This window comes from Brachyhypopomus gauderio, chromosome 10 (genome assembly GCF_052324685.1).
Source record: "Brachyhypopomus gauderio isolate BG-103 chromosome 10, BGAUD_0.2, whole genome shotgun sequence".
Lineage (NCBI taxonomy): Eukaryota > Metazoa > Chordata > Actinopteri > Gymnotiformes > Hypopomidae > Brachyhypopomus > Brachyhypopomus gauderio.
The window spans coordinates 18,476,944-18,499,982 of NC_135220.1; the positions used below are offsets into that span (position 1 = coordinate 18,476,944).

Below are 23,039 nucleotides of genomic sequence, written 5' to 3' on the forward strand. Positions count from 1 at the left end.
TTGCTACTCAATCCCAGTTTTCTTGAGTGCATGCAATTTTTATATAAATATACACGAGAAGCTTGATGGAAAAAGTTCAACTCAACTTGATAATTAAAAATTGTGCAATGCCCATTTTCTGTAGGAAATGACAGTGTTTGATCGCAAAGTGTCAATTTTAAGGATACAAGCTGCTGGCAACTGGAAGTGCAAAATATTTAAACCAGTTTTCAATTTACCCAAAATGTCAATGAAAACTTGGCTACTGATGGCATATGCGGTACAGTCCATGTCAAACTGCTGCCAGGATAATAATGGTGTCACATAGAATGTTCTGGGGAAAAAAACGAAACACGTTGAGTTTAATGAATCAAAGATTAAAGGGCATTAACCAGAACTAATGAAAGCTAATCTAACAGTAGTTTCAGTGACCAAAAAACCAATCAAAGACAAAAATCACACAAAAAGCTTATTAAGGAGACAATATAATGACAGAACACAGGATGTGTGGTCACTGAGGCAAGAGGAACATGGCAGAAAACCAGAACAGAGACAAGTGTGTGATAGAAGACAAAATGTTTCTAACTACCAGCCATTGGACTTTGGGCTGCTGTCATGACTACAACGCTTGGTCTGCCCCTGATAAAAAACCTCGTAAGCGCACACATCCAGCCCACATCTCATTGGGCCACCTTAAAACATGCCTGTATGTCTTTTATGTATTTGCAGTTCCTATGTTTCATAGTGACACTAATAAAAAATAGACAAGATAAATAAAACAGAGGCAAATGCACAGTATATATAACATATAAACCACTAGACAACATTTATGATATATTCAACCTTCAGTGCATTTGGGTAAAGTCACATATATAGTAAACAACACCAAAACACAATATTTGAATAACAAATCAACCAAACAACATAATAAGAAATATATATTTTTAGACTGTTCAATTTCTCTAGGATTCTATATTATTTAACACACACAGTGTCCCTGATTGCTGGTGGCTGTGTCATTGCACTGCAGCTCACCGGAACTGTGCAGTAATTGACTAGAACATTTCTTATTGCGCTGGCACAGTCCCTCAACAGACGTGTAGGAGGTATTTCATCACTTCTCCATCTCCCAGTTGGAAGCCCAATGCTTTGAAAAGATTCATGAGTCTCCTCATTGTGCCTGTCGCATGTGCATGGAGAGCTCTTTGGTTTGGTTCTCTTTAGGGGATGATTGCCTTCAAATGCGGTTGGACAAAGCGCTCAGGTGAAAGAACTGTTAGCGATGGCAGTAAGTACTGAATCAATAAAGTGTAAAATATCCGTGGTTCAGCGATCTGGTCTTACTGGTGGGGATTGATCTTGGCTCTAGTGCTTGTCTCGTAATAGCACTGATTTATAGCTTCTGCTTTGTTTGTTTTTTTCTCTCTCTTTCCTTTTTTGCCCCCAGCAGCATTCTCTATTCTTTCCAGCAGGGCGGCGGTGGAGGCCTGCCCCCTCGGGCAGTTTCCATGTGGCAATATTAGTGAGTGTCTACCACAGCTCCTCCAGTGTAATGGGCACAGAGACTGCAAAAACGGAGCAGATGAAGAGCATTGTGGTAAGTACCTGTGTGGGGGGAGGGGGGGTTAATTATTTTATTTTTTATATAGCATTTTTGTAATTGTCAAAACAATGTCACAATCCATATTTTGCTTAGCAAAACTCTCTGAAAAGACACGTGGAGAGCAAAGTCCAAATAGTAAAGTTCAAGGAAACAAACATATTGCTCTTATTTGTCTTGGATTAAAAATAAAGGATTATTATTATTTGGATTTTACACTCCTATTTAAAAATGATCATTTTTATGCACTATAAAACACGTCTTAAATGATCATAAATCCCTCCCCCCTTTAGGTTATTCTTATTATCATTCACTCTTGTTTATGAGTGTCTGCTGTTTTTTTCCCTCTTACATTGCTCATATATTTATATCTCACAAAGCACCTGGGAGTCTGTGAATAAATAAAATAAACAACAATAATAAAGTTAATAATGATTTCAACAACAATAATGAAAATAATAATGTATTATTATTGTTACTGTTATAATATTAATAACAGCAACAAGCCTAATGTATTATTATTATTATTGTTATTGCAGAAGTTCACCTGTAATCATGTGTAATCTTTACTGCACATGCAGTGCTTCTTGACTGGACTGCTTGCTGGCTGTAGTCTCTTATCTTTATTCTTAGGGATCAGAGCAGTACCGACAAGGAGCTGCAACACAGGCAGATTTATGGTACTGTCCACTGATTGTTGCCAAGGGAGACAAGGGGTCTTGGATACCTGCCCAAAGTCTCAGTGATAGTTGAGAGTTGAAGGGAGGCTGATTTCCTGGACAGCAAAGTGCACTTTAGTAGGTCGCTGATTACGCACAGCGGGTCGATGATGCGTGTGATGGAACCTGAGTGAAGGGGTTTACAATCTGGCATGTGCACAGTGTTTTGAGGGGTTGAGTAATGGTAGAGTATAAAGAGAGTATAAAGTAGAATTAACATAGAGTATTAACATAGAGTATTATGGTCTCCATTATGAAATACTGTACTCCCATGCTCTCATGAGGAGTAAAGCATCTTTACACTGTAGAGATCTTTTTTTAAAGTGTGTGTGTTATGTGTTAATTAGCTCATTCCTGATTATTTAAGTGTGCACACTTAAATTAGGTTTAATCCAGATTAGGGTAAATGCACTTTTTGTTTCTACTTTTGCTTGGGCACCACCTGGGTTCTCTTTACATAATAACACCCATACAGGGTTTCAATTCTCATTTGTTTGTACATCGTGTTTTGCTGGTTGTTGTCTTTTGGTGGTTATTACACCCGGAAATCAACGTGTTAAATGTACTTCATGTGTGTGTGTGCTGGCTCACACTAGTTGCCTTGATGTTGTCACACCCACTCAGCCTGCCAGGTGGCTGGGAGTGTGTACAGGACAGCAAACGTTTGAAGCTGGTATGTTTTGAAAAAAAGCTGCAAAGTAACAATGTTTAAAAAAATATAGAAGTGTTAATAGTTTTTGTCCATTAACAAAATGCAAAGCTTTTATTTTTTTTTTACAAAAAGACTAATTTTATGTGACCTTTTCTTCAAAACATCATCAATTCTTCTAGGTACACATGCATAAAGCAGGGATTTTGTAGGCTTCTAATCAGGTTTAAGTTTGAAACACATTTCAGTCATTCACTGAAATAGAAACAGCATGAAGGAGGTTTAAAACTAGGAGATGAGCACCTTCTACTACGAAGGTGAGGGTGTGGAAGACCAGGTACATGTCACAGGTGTCACAGGTGTCACAGGTGTCCCCCCTCCTAGCTTCCTGGTTTCTATGGATACCTGTCCCAGTTTTGTTTATTTCCTGATTTTGTTATTTCAGTTCCTGGTTTGGTCCATGTGTTTCTGGTTTGGTTCTGAGTCTAGTTGTCATCTATTGTTGCTGTGCAAATGTTTGACTGTATGTATGTAGGTATGTCCTTTTCTGTGTATGTACCTGTACGTCCTGTCTGGACGTACTCTCTTGTATTTAGCCCACGTTTGTATTTAGCCCTGGTTAATGAGCTGTGATTTAGTCAGGCTTTGTATTTCTGCTCATATCAGGTTCCTGGTTGGTACTACTTGCTTATGATGATGATTGTGTTTCCTGGTGACTTTCTTTCATCCTTCCTGTCTAGTCAGTCTATGTATTTCATAGTTTCATGTTATGTCTCTTCACTGTTTTGTATTGCTAGTATCTGTTTTCTAGCCTTTCTGGTTAAGGCTTTACCATGTAACTCACATATGTTTAGAACTTGTTTAGAACTGCTAGCTTCATGTAGTCATGTTTCATGTCTTCCCTGTTCTATGCTTTCTGTCTAGTTTATACTTTGTGTAGTTCTCCGTGTTTTATGTGTGTGTCTTTGATTTGGAGCTTGCAGCTATAGTTCTGTCTCATTCTCACCTAGCCTTGCCTGGCTAAACCAGGCCCTACACCACGGCAAGACTGAGCACAGCAGCGTGACACGCAGTAGTTATACTGCATCAGCCAGGTCTCTCCTAGACAAAGATTTCAAAGCAGACTGGGAATTCAAGATGTGCTGTACAAGCTCTTTTGAAGAAGCACAATGAAACAGACAACGCTGAGGACCGTGGACACAGTGGTCAGCCCAGGAGACGTAGTGCAGATGAGGACAGAAGGCCTGCTTTCCTTCAAAATCAGATGTCCAGCAGTGCCGTCAGCTCAGAACTGGCAGAAACCAGTGGGACCCAGTACACCACCTACCATTCAGAGACGTCTGGCCAGAAGAGGACGTCGTATCTTCGATGTGGAAAACATTTCAAATATGCATGAAAACATCGGAATTGGGGTGCAGAAAAATGGAAACAGGTGCCCTGGAGGGATGCATATTTACCTGTAACAGAAGACAGAGCAGTTTCATAATGTGTCTGCAGGAACAGGGGAGCATGGAGGTTCCTTCCAAGTTCATTTCAGCGGGAGGAATTGGGGTTTCGTCAGGATTGATGGTGTCCTCCATGCAGACAGATACAGACATGTGCAGGTGGAGAACTGCAGCAGTACCCTAACCACTAGTCCAAGAAGTCTAACCCTAACCACTAGTCCAAGTAGTCTAATCCTAACCACTAGTCCAAGTAGTCTAATCCTAACCACTAGTCCAAGTAGTCTAATCCTAACCACTAGTCCAAGTAGTCTAATCCTAACCACTAGTCCAAGGAGTCTAACCCTAACCACTAGTCCAAGGAGTTTAACCCTAACCACTAGTTCAAGTAGTCTAACCCTAACTACTAGTCCAAGTAGTCTAATCCTAACCACTAGTCCAAGGAGTCTAACCCTAACCACTAGTCCAAGGAGTTTAACCCTAACCACTAGTTCAAGTAGTCTAACCCTAACTACTAGTCCAAATAGTCTAACCCTAACCACTAGTCCAAGGAGTCTAACCCCAACCACTAGTCCAAGGAGTCTAACCCTAACCACTAGTCCAAGAAGTCTAACCCTAACCACTAGTCCAAGGAGGCTAATCCTAACCACTAGTCCAAGTAGTCTAACTCTAACCACTAGTCCAAGTAGTCTATTCCTAACCCCTAGTTCAAGTAGTCTAACCCTAACCAGTAGTGGTCTAACCCTAGCCCTAAGTAGTTCAAGCCTGGGCTAATGAAAGCACTGACTAATTTCTTGGTATAAAGAGTCTTATTACGACAAATAAACATTAGAGCCCTTAGTAATGCAGATGGCTTTTTGTGGCTATGTTTAATGTAGATTACATTTGACACTGAAAAAAAAAACAATTCTAGAAATCTTTCAACCAAGTCATAATATTTCTGCTTTTTTCCCTGAATCATGTGTTTCATCAGTCTCTGTTTCATCTTAAATTAATAGCTAAGTGGTGTTAGTCACTTACTAAAAGCAATGCATACAGATGATGTCATCTCAGAGAAACGTGTGCAGGTTCAGAGAATTGATTCTAACTTTTGAGGAATTTAGCAGTTGAATGATGAGGATGCAATCTAGGACAGTGAATAATATTTTCTAGGAAATCTGTTGGTTTGGTATATGTTGTATTGAATGTGTAGAATGTGAAGAATGTGAAGAATGTGAAGAATGTTTAGAATGTGAAGAATGTGTAATGTGAAGAAGTGCAACCATGCTCAGTGAGCATTAATAATACTGTTTTCCTTAACATGAACGATACTTGTTTTTGATACTATTACTTGTGACTAGTAAACCAGCATTGTTGGGTCTAGTCAAAATCTCTGTCTTTTCTCCACAGGTGATAATAGTGGATGGGCTGACATCTTTGACCGCACTATTATAAAGAAACCAGAACCAGACCTGAGTTACGCCTGCTGTATGTGTTCTTTTCATTCTTTAATTTCACTTCTGGATGGTGTGTGTAGAATAATTTGCAACTCTCCAACACTTCATTAATACACACACAAATTACTTTACTCCTCAAACCTAATAACTTTTTCAGGTGTGATGGGAATTGTAGCCTGCTCTGGATTCTCTTCATTCAAATCACGACACAAGGCAATTTCCTTTTTAAGGACATTTATTTGCACACTGCTTTCAACGGGCTATGCTGCGGCTTGACTCTTTTTGACTATACTATAAAAATTAGTATAGTAAAATGCATAAATCACAAGACGAATTACTCCAAACACATTCTCATGGAATAATCATTAAAGTGTTACACACAAAAGCATCTCTCATGATACATTACCCTAGAACTTATTTAGTGCTCTTCAACTGTGCAAGATTAATACTTTTTGGCTTCTCTATGATTCTGTTGTGATGTCAGCCATCCCCATTACACGTCACCAATCACGTCAGCCATCCCCATTACACGTCACCAATCACGTCAGCCATCCCCATTACATGTCACCAATCACGTCAACCATCCCTGTTACACGTCACCAATCACGTCAGCCATCCCCATTACACGTCACCAATCACGTGAGCCATCCTCATTACACGTCACCAATCACGTCAGCCATCATGCGGTTAACTCTTTATTCAATAAAGTAAATGACACTGAGCAGTCATACAAACCAATCAACAAAAACCCAAATGCCCAACTGCCAATGCTTCATTGTTTCAATGACAGTTTTATATGCTTTTAGATAATTATGATTTGCTAATTATTTTATAATGAATTGCACAATTTGTACTGATTGTATAAAATTCAGAGTGCTTGCTGGTGCAATGCTGGGAGTTTGACTCGAGAACTTCCACAGATGAACTTGACCTTGTGTGTACACATAAAGTGCATGTGTGGTTTTGTTTTACTGCTTTCGATTCCGCAGCTCTTCAGCTGTACCCAAAGAGTTGTGACTGCATCAAGACGGAGGTGGAGTGTGTGGGAGTGAATCTGCATGCTGTGCCGCTCTTGTCTTCCAATGTGACCTGGCTGTAAGTGCTCCACCCTCCTCTTGCAGAACATCAGTACAATCCTCACAAGAAGGTAGCCGGTGGCAATGGAAACACACACACACACACACACACACACACACACACACACACACACACACACACACACACACACACACACACACACACACACACAATTTGCATGTCCCGGTAATGATATAATGTCATTGTGTGGATCATGTAAGCTTGTTGGCGTGGGCATCCTGTGTCCCCCTCTTCTGTGAAGCTTCAGTGTTGCTCATGGTCAGTCAGAATTCATTATTGCCTACAACTGTATGGCATTCCCATTCCCAATTTTAGTATCTGTTAGTTTGTGTTTTGGTGTGTTCTTTTCTTCTAGAAACTTTCATTGTGTTACACTTGAATTTGAGTGTAGATTGACTCTCTTTGAGTTTGGTGCTTGATAGCTGTAATAAACCACTGAATTGTTTATTAGTGTAGGCTGCCTCTTCTCACCCTGACTCTAGTTTGCGAGCTAGGCAGACTACTGGCTAGGAAGATTTTCCATTGAGATGTTCAAGATAGGGAGGGGGAAGAGGGGAAGTTGACCTCAAAACTTCCTATTGGAAGCCAAAGTTACGGTTAGTGCAGAAGGGTGCTTTGAAGAAGTGGTTCGCCCATGGCGCCATTCAAGCTGGAACTGAGTGCCTCTGATCAAATGTTCTGCTTGGGATTGGTTAAGGGAAACCTAATTACCATGACTGCCCTTTGCACAAAAAAGTTGCTGAAGTCTGCAGTGTTTAAAGAATGGTTTCATAATGCAATCCTGCTGTCTTGAGATGATATCACCCCATTTGGACATATAATAACTTGTGTTTTTGTTCGTTTGTTTGTTTGGAAAACTGACATTGGGTCATTGCACAGGTCCCTGAAGAGTAATAAGCTGAGAGAGCTTCCTGATCGTGTCTTCTCCAAGTACACTGGCCTGCAGAGACTGTGAGTGGCAACACAAATATATCTGATTCATCTGAACCTTTCACCTCAGCATTAAACCACAGTCAGAGATCAAAAAGAAATGGAGATTTCGGGCAATTTGGCTGACATTTTTCATCTTCTACTGAAATTTCCTTCCAGTTTTGAACGTCTCATTTACAATTTGTGTGTAGTGTTAATAATGGGCGTCTGATGACAGCAGGAAGTTAATTTATTTAAGCCAAACGATACTTCAGAGTGTCCTTCACTTCTATGTTGAAAGTAACTGCAGCTGCAGAAAGACTGTGTGTGAGTGTGTGTGTGTGTGCGCGCGCAAGGGGGCGGGGCTGTCTGTCTGTCTGTGTGTGTGTGTGTGTATGTGTGTGTGTGTGTGTGTGTGTGTGTGTGTGTGTGTGTGTGTGTGTGTGTGTGTGTGTGTGTTGTGTGTATGCAGACATGCATGTCTGGTCAACAGAGTCACCTGTCTGCCTTGATCCACCAGCAGCAGTCCCTCAATCTAAGTACTTTGATCTAGACAGATAATAAAAGCAAAGATGAAGATGGTCAGAAGGGGATTATAAAAACACAGGGAGAATGACATCTTGAAGGTCACCATTCCAGAGCCCCAATTTCCATTTAAATGCCATGTCCATAAACTATTGGAGAGGAGTATCACGCAGAGGGCATTTAAGTGCTTGAATATCTGGAGTTTAGATCAGCACCACAGAGATCGGTGCTCGGACTGGACTAGCCATTGCTGCCCATAACGTACCACAGCACATGAGGTAGAAGGATGATCATTCATGGTTCAAAAGACTTTTGTGTAAATGAATATTAGTGGAAGCACCAGTAACCATGATGTTAGTCACTGTTGGTTTGCTACATGAATGGTAAATTATTGGAAGTGAAACGGTAACAGCTGTGTGCATTTGGATTTTAATTGCATTCAGAAAGTAATCTTGCATACAGAATACAATTTATAATTAGGAATATAATTTATGATTATAAGTGTGTGTGTGTGTGTGTGTGTGTGTGTGTGTGCGTGTGTGTGTGTGTCTTTCTATTCCTGACCTTCCTTTTCACATTATCCGACCAGGCACCCATTACTAATGTAAAAAATAAAATAAAAAAATAAGCAGACTATGTGATAAGTGAGGTTTGAAAAATACTTTATATGTTTTTAACATTAAACATTAAATGTTTAACATTTAACAGCAGCTCTGAGATCCTGATGCTCTCCACATGTGTGTGGGCTCTACATTCTAGCTGATACATTCAATTTTGCTTGCATTTAGTTTTTTTGCAATATGGCAAATCCCACATGTGCACACATTTATCTTGGCTATTAACCCAGAATAATGTCATTTCTTTGAGAGAAGTCAAGGTTTTAACAAGATGAAAAATATCCTGAAATGAGAAGCTGGCTGTAAGGAATTCAGCTGATATGCTGCAGTGCAATTACGTTTATTACACCTATTCTGGTGTCTCCTACACCATCTGGGGGACATTAAAGGACACGGGACAACACTGGCTATATCTGACACCTATATTTACTTAAATGTCTCTGCCCATATACTATGAACTCTGAAGTGGTTTGCTGCTAATATTTCATATTTCCCTAGGATTTATATTATTCTGCTGAGAGCTTGCTGAATTGTTGACTAAAAGATTGGTAGTAGCCCAGCTAAAGGGCATCACTGCATGCAGCATAGTAATTATTCTTTACCAGTGATTTAGTGAATTGATATTCTGATGATGATCTGTCAATCTTAGAGAGTCAGTAGATATGATAAATATTCTTGAAATGAGGCTTTTTGAGTTACACGTGCATTTTCAAACATGTGGTATGCATAAACACCTTAATTATATTAGGTTTCTTTAAAAAATAATTATTAACAAAACATCCCATCCCACATCCCATTATTAACAACACAGTCCATTCAACCGATTTCTGCTGCTTTACAGTAAAGCAAATATAACACTATAAAATAAAAAGAAAAAACTATTTTGTTTTGGGTTTGCTTTAGTTTGAACACATCTACACTGGCTGAATCTAGGAATCACAGAATCTTTTACCTCCCAGATACCAATGCATTTTGTCAGCAAGTGTAACCTGGCCTTTCAGGTGTACACATCTAGTCTTTCTGTTAGCTGTCTTGTTCATGAACTGATACAGTAACATAGCTTGCCAAGAAATGATTGAATAACCAACACTTTATTGCTTTTGTTCATACCTAAAATGAATTGTTTGATGTCAAATTCAGTTCAGCACACAAACAGCAAGAAGGGTCACTGTCCAGTTTCCCATGGACCGCAGTGTGTGTGAACTGCTTCATTTGATGTGATGCAAACACCCAATCGGAGCAGGTCCGGAGGGACTGTAGCAATATGTCCAATATTATTACCAAAAGTGATTTTTTTTTTTGGTGAAGATGATGGTGACAATGTTGAGTTCAGTATCACTTTGTAATGCTAAAACAATCATTATGTGTCAATGTCCTGTTCTTTATGGACAGGACTGTGTAGAGGATATTGATTACTATGGATGCAACAGACCTTTCTGGAAGCTTACTGGAGAGATGTTCTCTTTTACAGGTTTCTACAGAACAACAGCATTCAGACAGTGTCTAATCTTGGCTTCAGTGGTTTATTCAAACTGAGAAGACTGTGAGTCTTTGTTTTCAACTATTTTTGACAAGAAAAACCTCTCATGTCTAATGCAAGAATATATTTACAATTTTATTGTTATCTCTTATCTTTGTTGTAGTCAGTTTATGACTGAGTCATCTTCGATTCAGAAAACATTCACTTTTGGAAAAGAACTGTTCAAATGAGCGCATATTCATGAGAACTATGAATTAACAAGTTTGATGTGTCAAAAGTCTGACATGGCTAAGCACCCTATATGATTTACAGTTTTTTGCAATTGCTAAGACACAAAAAGTGGTCCTTATAGCACTATTTCTGAAACAACTAACCCATGTAGCCTATCTATTGACCGGGTGTGCCAAACCTTAAGCACATTCTCTGCCTTACACTCATTTAGAAATGCTAAAACACACTTTTTGCAAAACTTTAAACACAGTTCTTCACATAAGACACAACATTCAAAACTGAAAACCACGTGTTACTTTTAGAAAACACTGCCACACAACTGCTACACTCACCTACCAAAATACCATACACAGTTCTCACACGTTACAACACTTCTAGCTAATTTTTACAAATCGTTATCAAAACTTGATCCCTATAAAGAGGCCACAAGTTGCAAATCTTGGTTTGCACAACAATGGAGGCTAATACTTCACAGAGAGGTAGAGGACGAGGAAGAGGACAAGGAAGAGGAAGAACACGAACAACCATCACGGATGAGATCCAGGCCACTTTGGTTGTCCATGGAGGCCATCGTGAACATTGTCATATCAAACAACAGTATACCTTTACGACAACTACAACAGCACATCATTACGGACAACATCACTTTCAGCAACATTCAATCAGTGAGCCTATCTGCACTGGGCCGACTCCTGAGAAGACATCAAGTGCATATGAAGCAGCTACACAGGGAACCATTTCAGCGCAACTCTGACAGTGTGAAGGAACTGCACTATGAATATGTGCAAGTATGCTCTGCTATCCTCTTACTTATACTTTACTCTAGTGTCCTGTGCCACACAATGTTGAGTATAATATATGCCCATTTCATTCAGTCAAATACAGTACTGTAATACTGTAATGTTTGGTTTCAGAGAGTAATGGAGCTAGATGTTGCAGCAGTGGAACACAAGTTCCTTTATATTGATGAAGCTTCAACCTTGCCAAAACAAGACGCAGAGGAAGAAACGTCATAGGACACAGTGCCATAGTCAGTGTCCCTGCAGCGTGGTGGGAATATCACAATGTGTGCAGCCATTTGCCACAATGGTGTTGTCCATCATCATGCTACTTTTGGTCCTTACAACACTGCTCACATCATCACCTTTCTCAACACACTACACAACATACTCATTCCACATCACCAGGGAGATGAACAAGAACAGACCAGGTACGTTGTCATCTGGGACAACGTAAGTTTCCACCGTGCTACACAAGTATGACAATGGTTCACCGAACATCCACAGTTTGATGTGCTTCACCTCCCACCATACTCACCTTTCCTCAACCCTATTGAGGAGTTTTTTTCGGCATGGAGGTGGAAAGTTTATGAGCGCCAACACCACCATCACATACCACTTCTGCAGGTGATGGAGGAAGCTTATGGGGGCATTGATGAGGGTGCATGTCAGTGCTGGATACGTCACTCAAGAAGATACTTCCCCCGCTGTCTTACCAAACAGGACATCACCTGTGATGTTGATGAAATCTTGTGGCCAGACCCAAATACAAGACGAGATGCACCCTAAATTTGTCTACTATTGTACAGTATTTTTGTCCTTTTTGTTTCCATGTGTACTGCTCAAGCAAAACGTAAATAAACCTTGTTACTATTTTACTTCATGGTGTTTATGAATGTGCATAAAAACCTCTGTATATGTGAACTATGATATACTTTTGGAACAGACTATACACTGAACATTTACAGTTTTTCTCGATTGTTTACACACATTGTCTGACAGCATGCCTCATACTCTCAAAACTCTACACACAAATCAGAAAAACACACACACAATGGGCAAAACCCCTCAGTTCTCTTTCAAAATGAAACTTTACAGTCAGAACAATATTATATCTTCTCAAAATGGTATTTTGTTCTCAGATGACACACACAAACCATCATATGAATAGACATTTATAACAACTGGTTGAACACTGATGTGCTCAATGTAAAACACTATGATGAATGGAAAACACTTCTTCTCCATTCATCATAATGACTTAGGCCTTTTTTGTGCAGTGTTACACTTACTACAGACAGGAAATACATAAGTGCGTTGTAAAATATTTTAGAATAGTGTTTTTATACTCAGAACACACATATACAGTAGCAAATGTATTTTATTTTTTCCCACAAAAGCAATGTACACAGTGTACATCCCACCCAACACAAAGTTGCACATACAGTGGTCTACATACACAACAACAGAAGAGTTTACTATATACAGTTACAATTACAGTAAAAAAAATAAACTATGTTGCATACAATGGCACGCTGGCCAATAATATTCCTCCCCCTCCTTCGTCTTTTTGTGAGGTTGAATCCAACCTCATCAGTGAAGATGAATTGGTGGTCCACTGCGTCCACCTCTAGCTCAAAGATTCTCTGAAACACACATGACAGTATCAGAAATAGACATGGAGGAGTCACTATTGTGAAGCACAATCATTATGATTACAATACTGAAATATGTATAATGTATACAGTGTTGACTGTATACATCAGTTGTGAGATTGTATAGGGCTTACTTGCACATAGTTATATCTCAGTTCTTTGACTCTTTCTGAATTGCGTTCAAAAGGCACCCTGTAGACCTGCTTCATCCTCAGATTATTTCTGCGCAAGACATGGTCCAGCGTTGATAATCTCACCCTATCAATATTTTGAAATATCTCGTTGTTTTCTATTATTTTTCTTTGTATTTTCCATAATGTTATGGCATTATTTTCTAGGAACATGTTCAGGATTTCAGTTTCCTGTTCAGGAGACAAAAGACGTTTCCGTCCACCTCGTGTTGGTAACCTTTCAGTTCTGCAATACAAATAGTAAAATACTGTAAATACTGTGTAGGAACACAAAGTAGGAATACATTTCCCAAATACTTGAAACATACTTTATATTTACAGTCCTACAGAACAGTCCACAGGCAATACTGTACTCATTGAGTACTGTATTGATATGCAGTACTGCAGTTTCCTACTGAGAGTTGATTTCTTACCTGTTCTCATTACGGAAAGTCCGGATGATGGATGCTACAGTGTACCTACTCACATTTGGCTGTACTCTTTGCCCAGCCTCCCTCATTGTTAGACCATAGACCACATGGTCAACCAAAGTGGCTGGGATCTCATCAGAGATTACGGTCCTTGGCCTTCATCATCCTCGTCCTCCTCCTCTTGCTCTCACTCCTCTGGCTCTCCCTCTGTTTCCACTGTTGGCATCCATTGCTCCAAAACAGAAGAGCTCACCACCAACAGAAGAGCTTTTGCCATTTTATGCTAAAGCTCTGATTGCTGGTTGTACACATGTGTGACAGGTGTTTGCCGATATGATGAGTCAGTGTGCATAGTAGGACAATTAACTTTAGAATTTTGAATAACAGTGTGTTCCTTGTGAAAACAAGAGATTTTCTTCATGAAAATTATGCCAAATGCAGAAAATTGTGTGTAGTGTTTTGAAAAAAGTGTGTTTTAGAACTGCAATTTGAGTGTAAAGCAGGAATTGTGCTTGTAGTTTAGTAGAATTGGTTCAGGGGGTTGGTGCAATAGTTACATGTTGTGGTCATTGTGTCTCAATTACCAGTATTAGTGTGTTAACAATCGAGAAAAACTGTAATAAACACATGGTAGTAGTGTTTTCTATTTATCACATAAGTGTGTAGTCACATATAAGGAAGGCTAATCATCTGATATTTGTGTGTAGCGTTTAGATGCAAAAATATGGTTTTGGCAAGAGTGGCAAGAGTTTTGGTTGAAGTGTGTGCTTTTTCCAAAAGTGTGAGATGTTTTGCCTGTTGTGTGTGTAGCATTGGCTTCTGTGTGTTACGTTTCGACAAAAGAGACACTGTTTCAGAAATTGTGTCTTAGCAACTGCAAAAAACTGTAAAAGAGCAATAAGTTGTTTTTGCAGTGATTCTTCTGCCCATTATATAACAGCCATTATACTGACACACAGATGTTCAAGAGACAGAGAGTGCTAAATCTGTTCTAAACATGGTCACCCGTTTTATAAACTGGCGCATTTGTGGACTACAAAGCAATTTGATTCCTCATCTCGTGATAAATTACCGCTCTCATGAATATTGTTTGCGACTTTAGTTAGTAAAAATGACAATTGGTCCTTCAACTAAAACATTACTGGAAGATGAGAGATTACATGTCATGAGCAAGTTATCAGGTTACCAGGCACTGCAAAACAGGATGGTCCAATGGACAATGGCTGTCAGTCAACATCTCAGATTGTTAAATTAGGTTTAATAATTGAAGGGGAACAGTTGGACATAACTTGCATGACCCCAAATTTGAAAAATGCAGCAAGCTTTCTTGTCACTCATCCAAGGTATTTATGAAAAGATTTGCTCACATGAGTGGCATTGGCAGGAAGCCTGTTGTGATAGTGGTAGCACATGTCCACTACCACAAACAATTCAGTCTCAGCTTTGTCTTGAGCAACTGCTCATTTGTAAAAATTTAGATGCCTCACTTTTAATCCCCTCACACCACAAGTGTATATACGATCACAGATGCACCAAAAGTCTTGTGCAAATCATTTCAGTCATATTTATTTAAGCCACAGAAGTCATAGGCCGTCTGGGCACCAGATATTTTCATACATTAGCCTGAGCTGGGCCAGTTTAAGAGTATTGTTCCAGGTGTATCTGATAATCTTCTTATCTCTTTATCCGTGCATCACTCCAACCCTGGGAAATGTCCTCCACATTCATGGCTGAAATTACAAGACAAACAGAGATTTAACAGCCTAGAGAAAGAGAGTAAAGTTGTAAAAAGTCTGCTGGGTGGAAGCTTTAAAGGGATGAACAGTTTTAAAGGGATGTACGTTTTTACTAATGTTACCTCAGCCTTTCTCAACTTGGGCTTTCTTTTTATTTGATGATAAAACCTCTTGCTTATCTTGCTAAGCATCACTGACGTTTAATACACAGTTCAAGCTTCACATGTTGACATCAAATGTTTCCTCCATTATATATCATTCCTTGAATAGTGGATATTTGCAAAAAAAATGAATGAAATGTAATGAATATATGAGACCTAAGAGACAATACAGCTCTCAAAAGGGCTTAGAGACTTGACTGCATTGAACATCAAACCAAACACCAAACCAAACACCAAACCAAATCACCACAGGATGAAGAGCTGTAACTTTGTCATTGTTCATTAACTCACTAAAGAGAGCTGAGAACTGGGTTATGAGAGGTCAGTTTGAAAACAAAACCTCAAAGGTGCAAAAGGAGGATGAGAAAGAGCATGGCTCATTAGAGAGAAAGAGAAGAATGAGCTGTCACTGCTGTGATAATCTCCTAAAGATCCTCTTTGTTCCCGTGCTTTAATGTGTGTTTTATGATTCTATAGACCTCACATCCAAGCGTGACGTAAAGGCAGTTAGAACTTTGTGCATTAATCTCTAGTCTAGTGTCTAGAATGTTTTCCTGATGGTACCTCACCAAGTATCTTCTATGCAGGTTCCTCAGCCAAAACAATATAACGGCCTTAGGCAATGGTGTTTTCAGAGATCTACACAAACTACAGTGGCTGTAAGCACAATCCCCAAACACATGCATGACATTTTAAGAAAAGCTCCGTTCTGATATCTCTCCGCAGATATTAGTGACAGACAATTACATTGGGTAGATCAATAGATGTTTTAAAGTCTGCTTTTCATTTAAAAAGTGGTAGAAAAAAGTGTTTACTTCTCATTGAGTTACCAAAGGCTGCAATGGGTAGAAAGTGCATTCATTATTTCCCTCAGGACTAGATACACCGAATTGATGCAGACAAGATATACAACAGTTCACTGGATGGAGCCTGGTTTTAGTAAGCTAGCTAGACCAAATAAAGGTGTAATACACAGACAGCCTACTTAAAAAAATTTTGCAATTTCATGCAGGCAATTCCCTGAAATCAAACGTATTAAATTATTAAATTAAAAATTATTAAATTATAATCAGATGTTTTTTTAAAGTTGCATTGGTAGCCTTACATGGTAACATTTTATTGATATTTATCAACAGAGTACTGGATCACAACCCTCTGAGGAGCATCACTCATGATACTTTCTTCGGTCTCAAGTCTCTAATATTTCTGTGAGTAATCAGCACATCCTTATTGCTGTTTCCATGTCATCAGATCAACATGCAACTGATGTAGCTGGTAGATCCACTGAGTTCTGGGATTAATGTAGCATTGTAGTGATTCATATCAACGCATGCAAAGCTCCTGAGGGATCTGTTTCAGTGTTTGGACCCCAGGTTGAAGCTAGCACTAAAATGTTTGCTAAACCACAAATGGGAACTTATATCACATCACCGTTTCAAAGTGAAGCTTTGTGAATGTGCGTAAATGATACTTTATCTTATGACATGATACTTTTAACTTATTCCGTAGCCTCCTGGCTACAGGTAGCTGCACGGTTTTAAATGTGAAACTAAGTTAACTCAAATTAACTCAAACCTCAAATTAATAGATTGGGGTGATTAATTAAACTACACACGGATCCCGGCTGAAGCTCAACGAAATGTTCCAGACATCTGAGAGCCCCATAGCCCCGTTAAAGAAGACTCCCCTGAATCCATTAATAGATTGCGGTAACATGGCATTCTTTTGGAATGGGTTTTCTTGGCGGTAGCCAAGTTTCTGGTGCCTGTGAAGCATGAGCAGATTAATGCACATCCAGAACTGAAACTTGGCTGGTGGAGACTCTGCTCCTGGCAGCACATAACATCGGTGTGCTAATAAAGGTTTTTCCCCATTCCCCCCCAACTCTGACTCACCGCCTCTCGTCTGTTCATCTTGCGTCACCGCCCTTGTTGCCGGTGGAGCCAGTGGTCCTCTCTGGGACTCTCTGCGTGTCCCAGGGCTCCCATGGAAACGTCTTGAATATTTGTTTGTCAATCTTTTGTAGTTCATTTTGTTTCCACTGACCCTCATAAACCCACATGTCTGTATTTCCTACCGAGTTGCAAAAGGCATTTTGGCAAAAAGAAAAAAAAAAACTTTTTAATGTATTATAAAAGAGTATGTGCATGGATGCTCTTGCTACAATGGTAACTCTGAGCAGATAAACATTAATGGCTTTCATGAAAGATCTTTCATGACATTTTCAGATGCTGGAAAATGTGCACAGAAAATGTGCACAGACATTTTCAGATGCTGGAAAATGTGTAGTATAATCATCTGGAAGCTTAGACATCTACAGGATTATCTTGAAAAGCCAGAGACTAGGTCTGTGCTCTTCATTTAGGTCAGGTAGACAAATAGGACAGTTGGACACATATTTAGGACAGGTGGACACATCTTTAGGACAGGTGGACACATCTTTATGCAGGGATTTCTACAGATTTCTACAGAGTGAACTAAATAAAATGATAATAGTTTTAAAACAAGAGGTATCACTTTTAATATGTACTTTAAGATATGTAATTCACAACATTACAGGATGTTTTAGCACATGCAACATCGCTTCTCTTTGCTGTATTTTTCGGGTGGGCCTGTGCACTAAACCAGTGCGGTGTTTTCTCCAGGTCCATGGTGAACACGTCTCTGGTGCAGCTCTCCAAACGTAGCCTCTGTCACCACATGCCTCACCTCAGCTGGCTGTGAGTATGACATCATACCACAACTCTAACTTCCTGTTGACTGAAGGTCTTCAGGGTAGTTGTTTTGTCATGGTCTTTTGTACATTACTTTGCTAGCATTAATAGCATTTATTCAGTCAACTGACTTGGATAAAGTGGGTGAGAAGATGGATGTGTGGTCTGAATGAATAAGTAATATCATAATACTACCATTAATAACAATATCTTGGTTATGCAGAGCATTGGCAGAGTATTCATGATCTAACACTGTTTCACAATGTTATTTCTCCTAAATGTTATGAGATTCATAAAAATGCAAACTCCACAATAAAACATATGACATTTACAGTAATTATATCTATTCTGAACAAACCACGAGGAAATTTCTACCACTTTTTATGTATAGTTCACCCTTGTCAGGAGACCAACAGTAACTGGATGACATCAAAACTATCCCGATTTTGTTCTGATTTAGTACCACTGTTATTACTTCTGTTCTTGGTAAATACAGGCAGTGTGGTTCCACTCTAAAATATGAATCAGTATTTAACAGCACAGTTCTGCACTGCCGACCGACCTGCAAATGTGCTTCTCTTCTAATTGATCTAGATTCAAGACTCTCTTGACCAAATTTGGTGTCAGAGCACTCTCCCCATTTGAAACATCCCATTACAGGAAATAAATAGCAACTAGCTGCTGCGATTGCTTTTGACATCACTCTGCACCAAGTACTCCTCCCGTTCATTTGTGCATCCCAATTAGTTCCAAATCTCTATGTTACATCTAAAGCCATCAGCAGCACCATGCTATATAGACCTACCCACAATGCTAAAAAAAAAAAAGTTGATTGGTGTTAAAATGCCTGGCTTTATTCTTACATAAAGCACAATTATCTTTGCTAGACATCTTTCACAACATCTGTCTAAGCGGTTTAATTATGCTTAAAGAGCCTCTCGGTTTGTGCCACACACGCTGGCTCAGACCCATGATGTGAGCTAACTCCGCTCTTCCCAACATGGCTGCTTTGGCAGTGGTGGTGAGAAGCCAGGAAGACTCCTCTTTGCCAAGCTGCTGTCTCCCCGCCTGATTTACCAGTCACAAGCTCTAAAATCAACAGTTGGGAAAAGAGTTGGTGAGAGAAGAAACACCCCATGAAAGGAGATGACACTGGCACACTGTACCGGGATAAAAAGGCATGTCTGCAGTTCTCTGGGTGCCAGCGGTAGTCTGAAGGTCCTACGTGAACCTGTGAGCCCCTGCCAACTGTTTTACTGTGTGCCTCTCTCCACGACCTCTGATATGGGTTGAGCAACACAGCAGGATTTCTCCATCTTCTAAAAGCTGAGTAAGCAGAGGCAGTTAAGTAATGATGCTCTGTGTATTCACAAGGTACTGGAACACGCACTTTAGCTCAATATAAGATTCATTGCAACATCTGCACTGTAACCGATGCAGTTGATATTGACTGGCCCCGTCCTACAGGGCCTCAGAACTTCCCAGGACCATATGTAGTATTAATATATATATCCCTGCACCGGGTCATTCGGGTTATGCAGTCATTGCCTCTTGAACTTTAGGCGAACAGCGGCCGGCTCGGTCGTACGGGACGTTCACCCTGGTTCCCTAAGGCAGGGGCTCCTGTTTGGTCGGACATCTATAGAATTTCTGGTCTATTTTTTCCTTGAATAGTAAAGGTTGTCTGCTCAACTCTGTTCATTATACACAACTTTGTGTGTGTGTGTGTGCACATCTGTGAAAAAGAGAGAATAAGAGAGAGAAAAGGGAGGACTTTATCTTTTCAGACAGAAAGCTTTCTGGCACCGTGTAAGTGTTTTATATATTTTTTATTTATTTTATTATTTTTATTTTTTGGCTGCATGGTTTTCTTCGGTCAGAATGACCTTGCTCAGACAAGCTGACTTTCTTCAGAAAGGATGCTGCCTTCAGCTAATGAGAGGGGGAGAAGTCTTGAGATGGCCAGTTTGACGGAAGAATAGATCCAGACTTCAGTGTTAAGTGTGTGTGTGTGTGTGTGTGTGCACGTGTGTGTGTATATATATATATATATGTGTGCTTGCGTACCATGCACATGCATGTATGCATGAGTGAACATTACCTCTCACTTCATGGTGATGCCATCTTAACTAGCGAGTGTGGTGCAGATAGCTGACCACTCAGCACCTGCACTACAGAACCTACACAAGAACCCATCAGTGCTCTTCCTGCCACAGTGCTGTGATTCTTTGTGGACTACAAAAGGATCTATGAATAGGTGTGCACCGTGCGTGTGTGTGGTGTGTGTGTGCACCATGTGTGTGTGTGTGTGTGTTATGTAATTAAAGAGCTTCTTTCTCATTTCTCTTCCTAAAGTATGGGGAATGGAAGAGGGAACAGACTGTGCCTTTCCACAGGGTGGTCTGACCGGCGTCAGGCGTGTTCCCACCCTGCCCCTCCCCCGGCTTGCTGACCTCCTGGTATTTAAAGCAGCAGTGCTGATCAGCTTGGAGCAGAACTGACCCATATGAGCCAAGCCGGTGGCAGAAGACCCTCCCACTACGCACCCAGTTTGCATCTTAGTGGTCAAAATGAGAAGTCTTCAACAAATTGGCATGCACATCTAACCCACGGCCATTGTTGTAGTGATGTGCATTGTTCTCCGGTTATCACCTTGATTGAAGTTTGGCAGCTGTGGTGATGGTTGCCTGTATAAGGAATCAGTCAGAAGCTATCAGCTAGTGCGAGACTCTGAAAGCTTCGCCTGATTGCTGCTGATAGATAATAGACAAACCATTTCCTGATTCGGTGTTGCGATTCATCTCTTACCAATTTCTGATGGGGGTCAGAGACCTGGAAACTTCTGTCAAGGGCATTTCAGTACTGGACACAAATCAGCAGGGTAGTGTGCTAAACCTCACCATGTCATCAAATTCCCAGTTGTTGTCACAGATTAAAACAGGTAGAGGGCCTACAACCTCTGGTGTCAAAGATTAGTCTTTTAAAGGTTCACATTCGAGTTTTCTTTTCTTTTCTTGTCCTTTTCTTTTCTTGTTATTGTGATTAAATGATCAGCATGACATTTCCCTTATGTCATGCTGTCTGTGTCTCTCTTCACAGGGATTTTGCAGAGAACCACATAGAAGAGCTGAACTACTCTATTCTAACGACGTGCGTTGATCTCACCGTCCTGTAAGTTCTTTGGTGCTTTGGCACTGTGTACTGCAAGAGTCTTGATAGAACAAACACATGATTTGTGTCATGCGTGTTTGTTCATTTTGTGTCGTGTTTGTTCCTTGTAAATTATAGTGAGGTTTGATGCATCGTACTCAGAATTATCTGTAGAGAGCCATCACTACATGTTACCATGATCTGTGTGTACACTAAGCTGCCCGTGTATTAGGTATGTTTACACACAATTCAACAAAGTGTACGTTATGTGTGCGTGGTATGCTGTGTGGCATAAATTTCTAGCACCATTCAAATTATTCAAATTACTGTTGCAATAAGCAAAATGGGTGACTCTAGGGATGTGCCATTATAGTTAATGGTAGGAATGCCAGTTGTAGGACCTTTGATATCCAATGAAAAATAATGGAATCATGTGGCATATCACTTCAGTCAGATAGACATGCATCATCACTGAAGACACAGAGATGTGACAGTGAAAGTCAGCGACATGCATAGTCCCCAGACCAAACTCCCATTACAGTCCCCAGACCACAGTCCCCTGAGCACACTCCCGGGCGGCATGGTGGTGTGGTGGTTAGCGCTGTCACCTCACAGCAAGACGGTCTGGGTTCAATTCTCAGTCTGGTCTGCTCTGTGTGGAGTTTGCATGTTCTCCTTGTGCCTCTCTGGGTACTCCGGTTTCCTCCCACAGTCCAAGACATGTGTGTTAGGTTGATTGGTCATTCTAAATTGCCCGTAGGTGTGAGTGAGTGCGTGTGTGTGTGTGTGTGTGTTGGCCGTGTGGTGGACTGGTGACCTGCCCATGTGAGACTGGGATTGGCTCCAGCCCCCCCTGTGACCCTGATTAGCGGGATTAAGCGGTACAGATAATGGATGGATGCCCAGACCACACCCCCATCTGATATCTGTGGGAATAAAGTGGACAAAGTCGTTAGTAACAGGACAGCTGTCATGTGTGCAGCAAGTGTGCAATACAGTCCATTTCTACATAGTTCTTAGTTCACACCATTCTTGCACAAACCAGGCAGAATCGTGTATAGCCCAAACACATTCATGATGTTTAAGCCAAATGAGGTGCAGCATGGTTCTCAATGGGTGTACCTAATATAATTGAGAGGGTGTTTGAGTACAAGAAGAATCTATTTGGTGGGAATGTCTTCAGGAGGATTTGCTTTCCATCTGAATGTACTGACAAAGAGGGGGATTGAGTCAGCGGTCCTGGTGGGTTGACAGTCCTTATCTGTCAGACAGTTTATCACTGTACAGCTTCATATTCTCAAACACCTGCAATGAATTACACTCTTTCTTTACGTTGGATCTATGGCAATTTGACAAATGCCTGGTGGACAAAGTGGTTTATTGACTAAGAACAAAAGAAAAGGCTCCATTTAGTGCACAGGAAGCAAAAAGTTAGTGCAATAAATCTTGGCTATGAATTAAGAATCTATTAGATTGATCCTAGCCGAGTAATATTTTGCTTAGTCACTTTTGAACAAGGTACTTAAACTATCCACACTGAAGTTTTGAGTACTGTTAG

The 23,039-nt window shown here is 40.2% G+C and overlaps 1 protein-coding gene across 2 annotated transcripts in view; it reads left to right on the forward strand.

The window, feature by feature from the left end:
• Positions 1 to 23,039, forward strand: part of rxfp2a (relaxin family peptide receptor 2a) — a 46,353-nt gene that overhangs the window by 16,612 nt on the left and 6,702 nt on the right. The window contains exons 2-10 of one of the 2 annotated variants that reach the window (XM_077020190.1): positions 1,427 to 1,576; positions 5,779 to 5,856; positions 6,815 to 6,920; positions 7,803 to 7,874; positions 10,446 to 10,517; positions 16,205 to 16,276; positions 16,754 to 16,825; positions 18,263 to 18,337; positions 21,431 to 21,502. In XM_077020190.1, coding sequence (XP_076876305.1) covers positions 1,427 to 1,576; positions 5,779 to 5,856; positions 6,815 to 6,920; positions 7,803 to 7,874; positions 10,446 to 10,517; positions 16,205 to 16,276; positions 16,754 to 16,825; positions 18,263 to 18,337; positions 21,431 to 21,502 — 769 coding nt within the window. The remainder of the gene's footprint in view (positions 1 to 1,426; positions 1,577 to 5,778; positions 5,857 to 6,814; positions 6,921 to 7,802; positions 7,875 to 10,445; positions 10,518 to 16,204; positions 16,277 to 16,753; positions 16,826 to 18,262; positions 18,338 to 21,430; positions 21,503 to 23,039) is intronic. The other variant, XM_077020191.1, reaches the window with a different exon arrangement.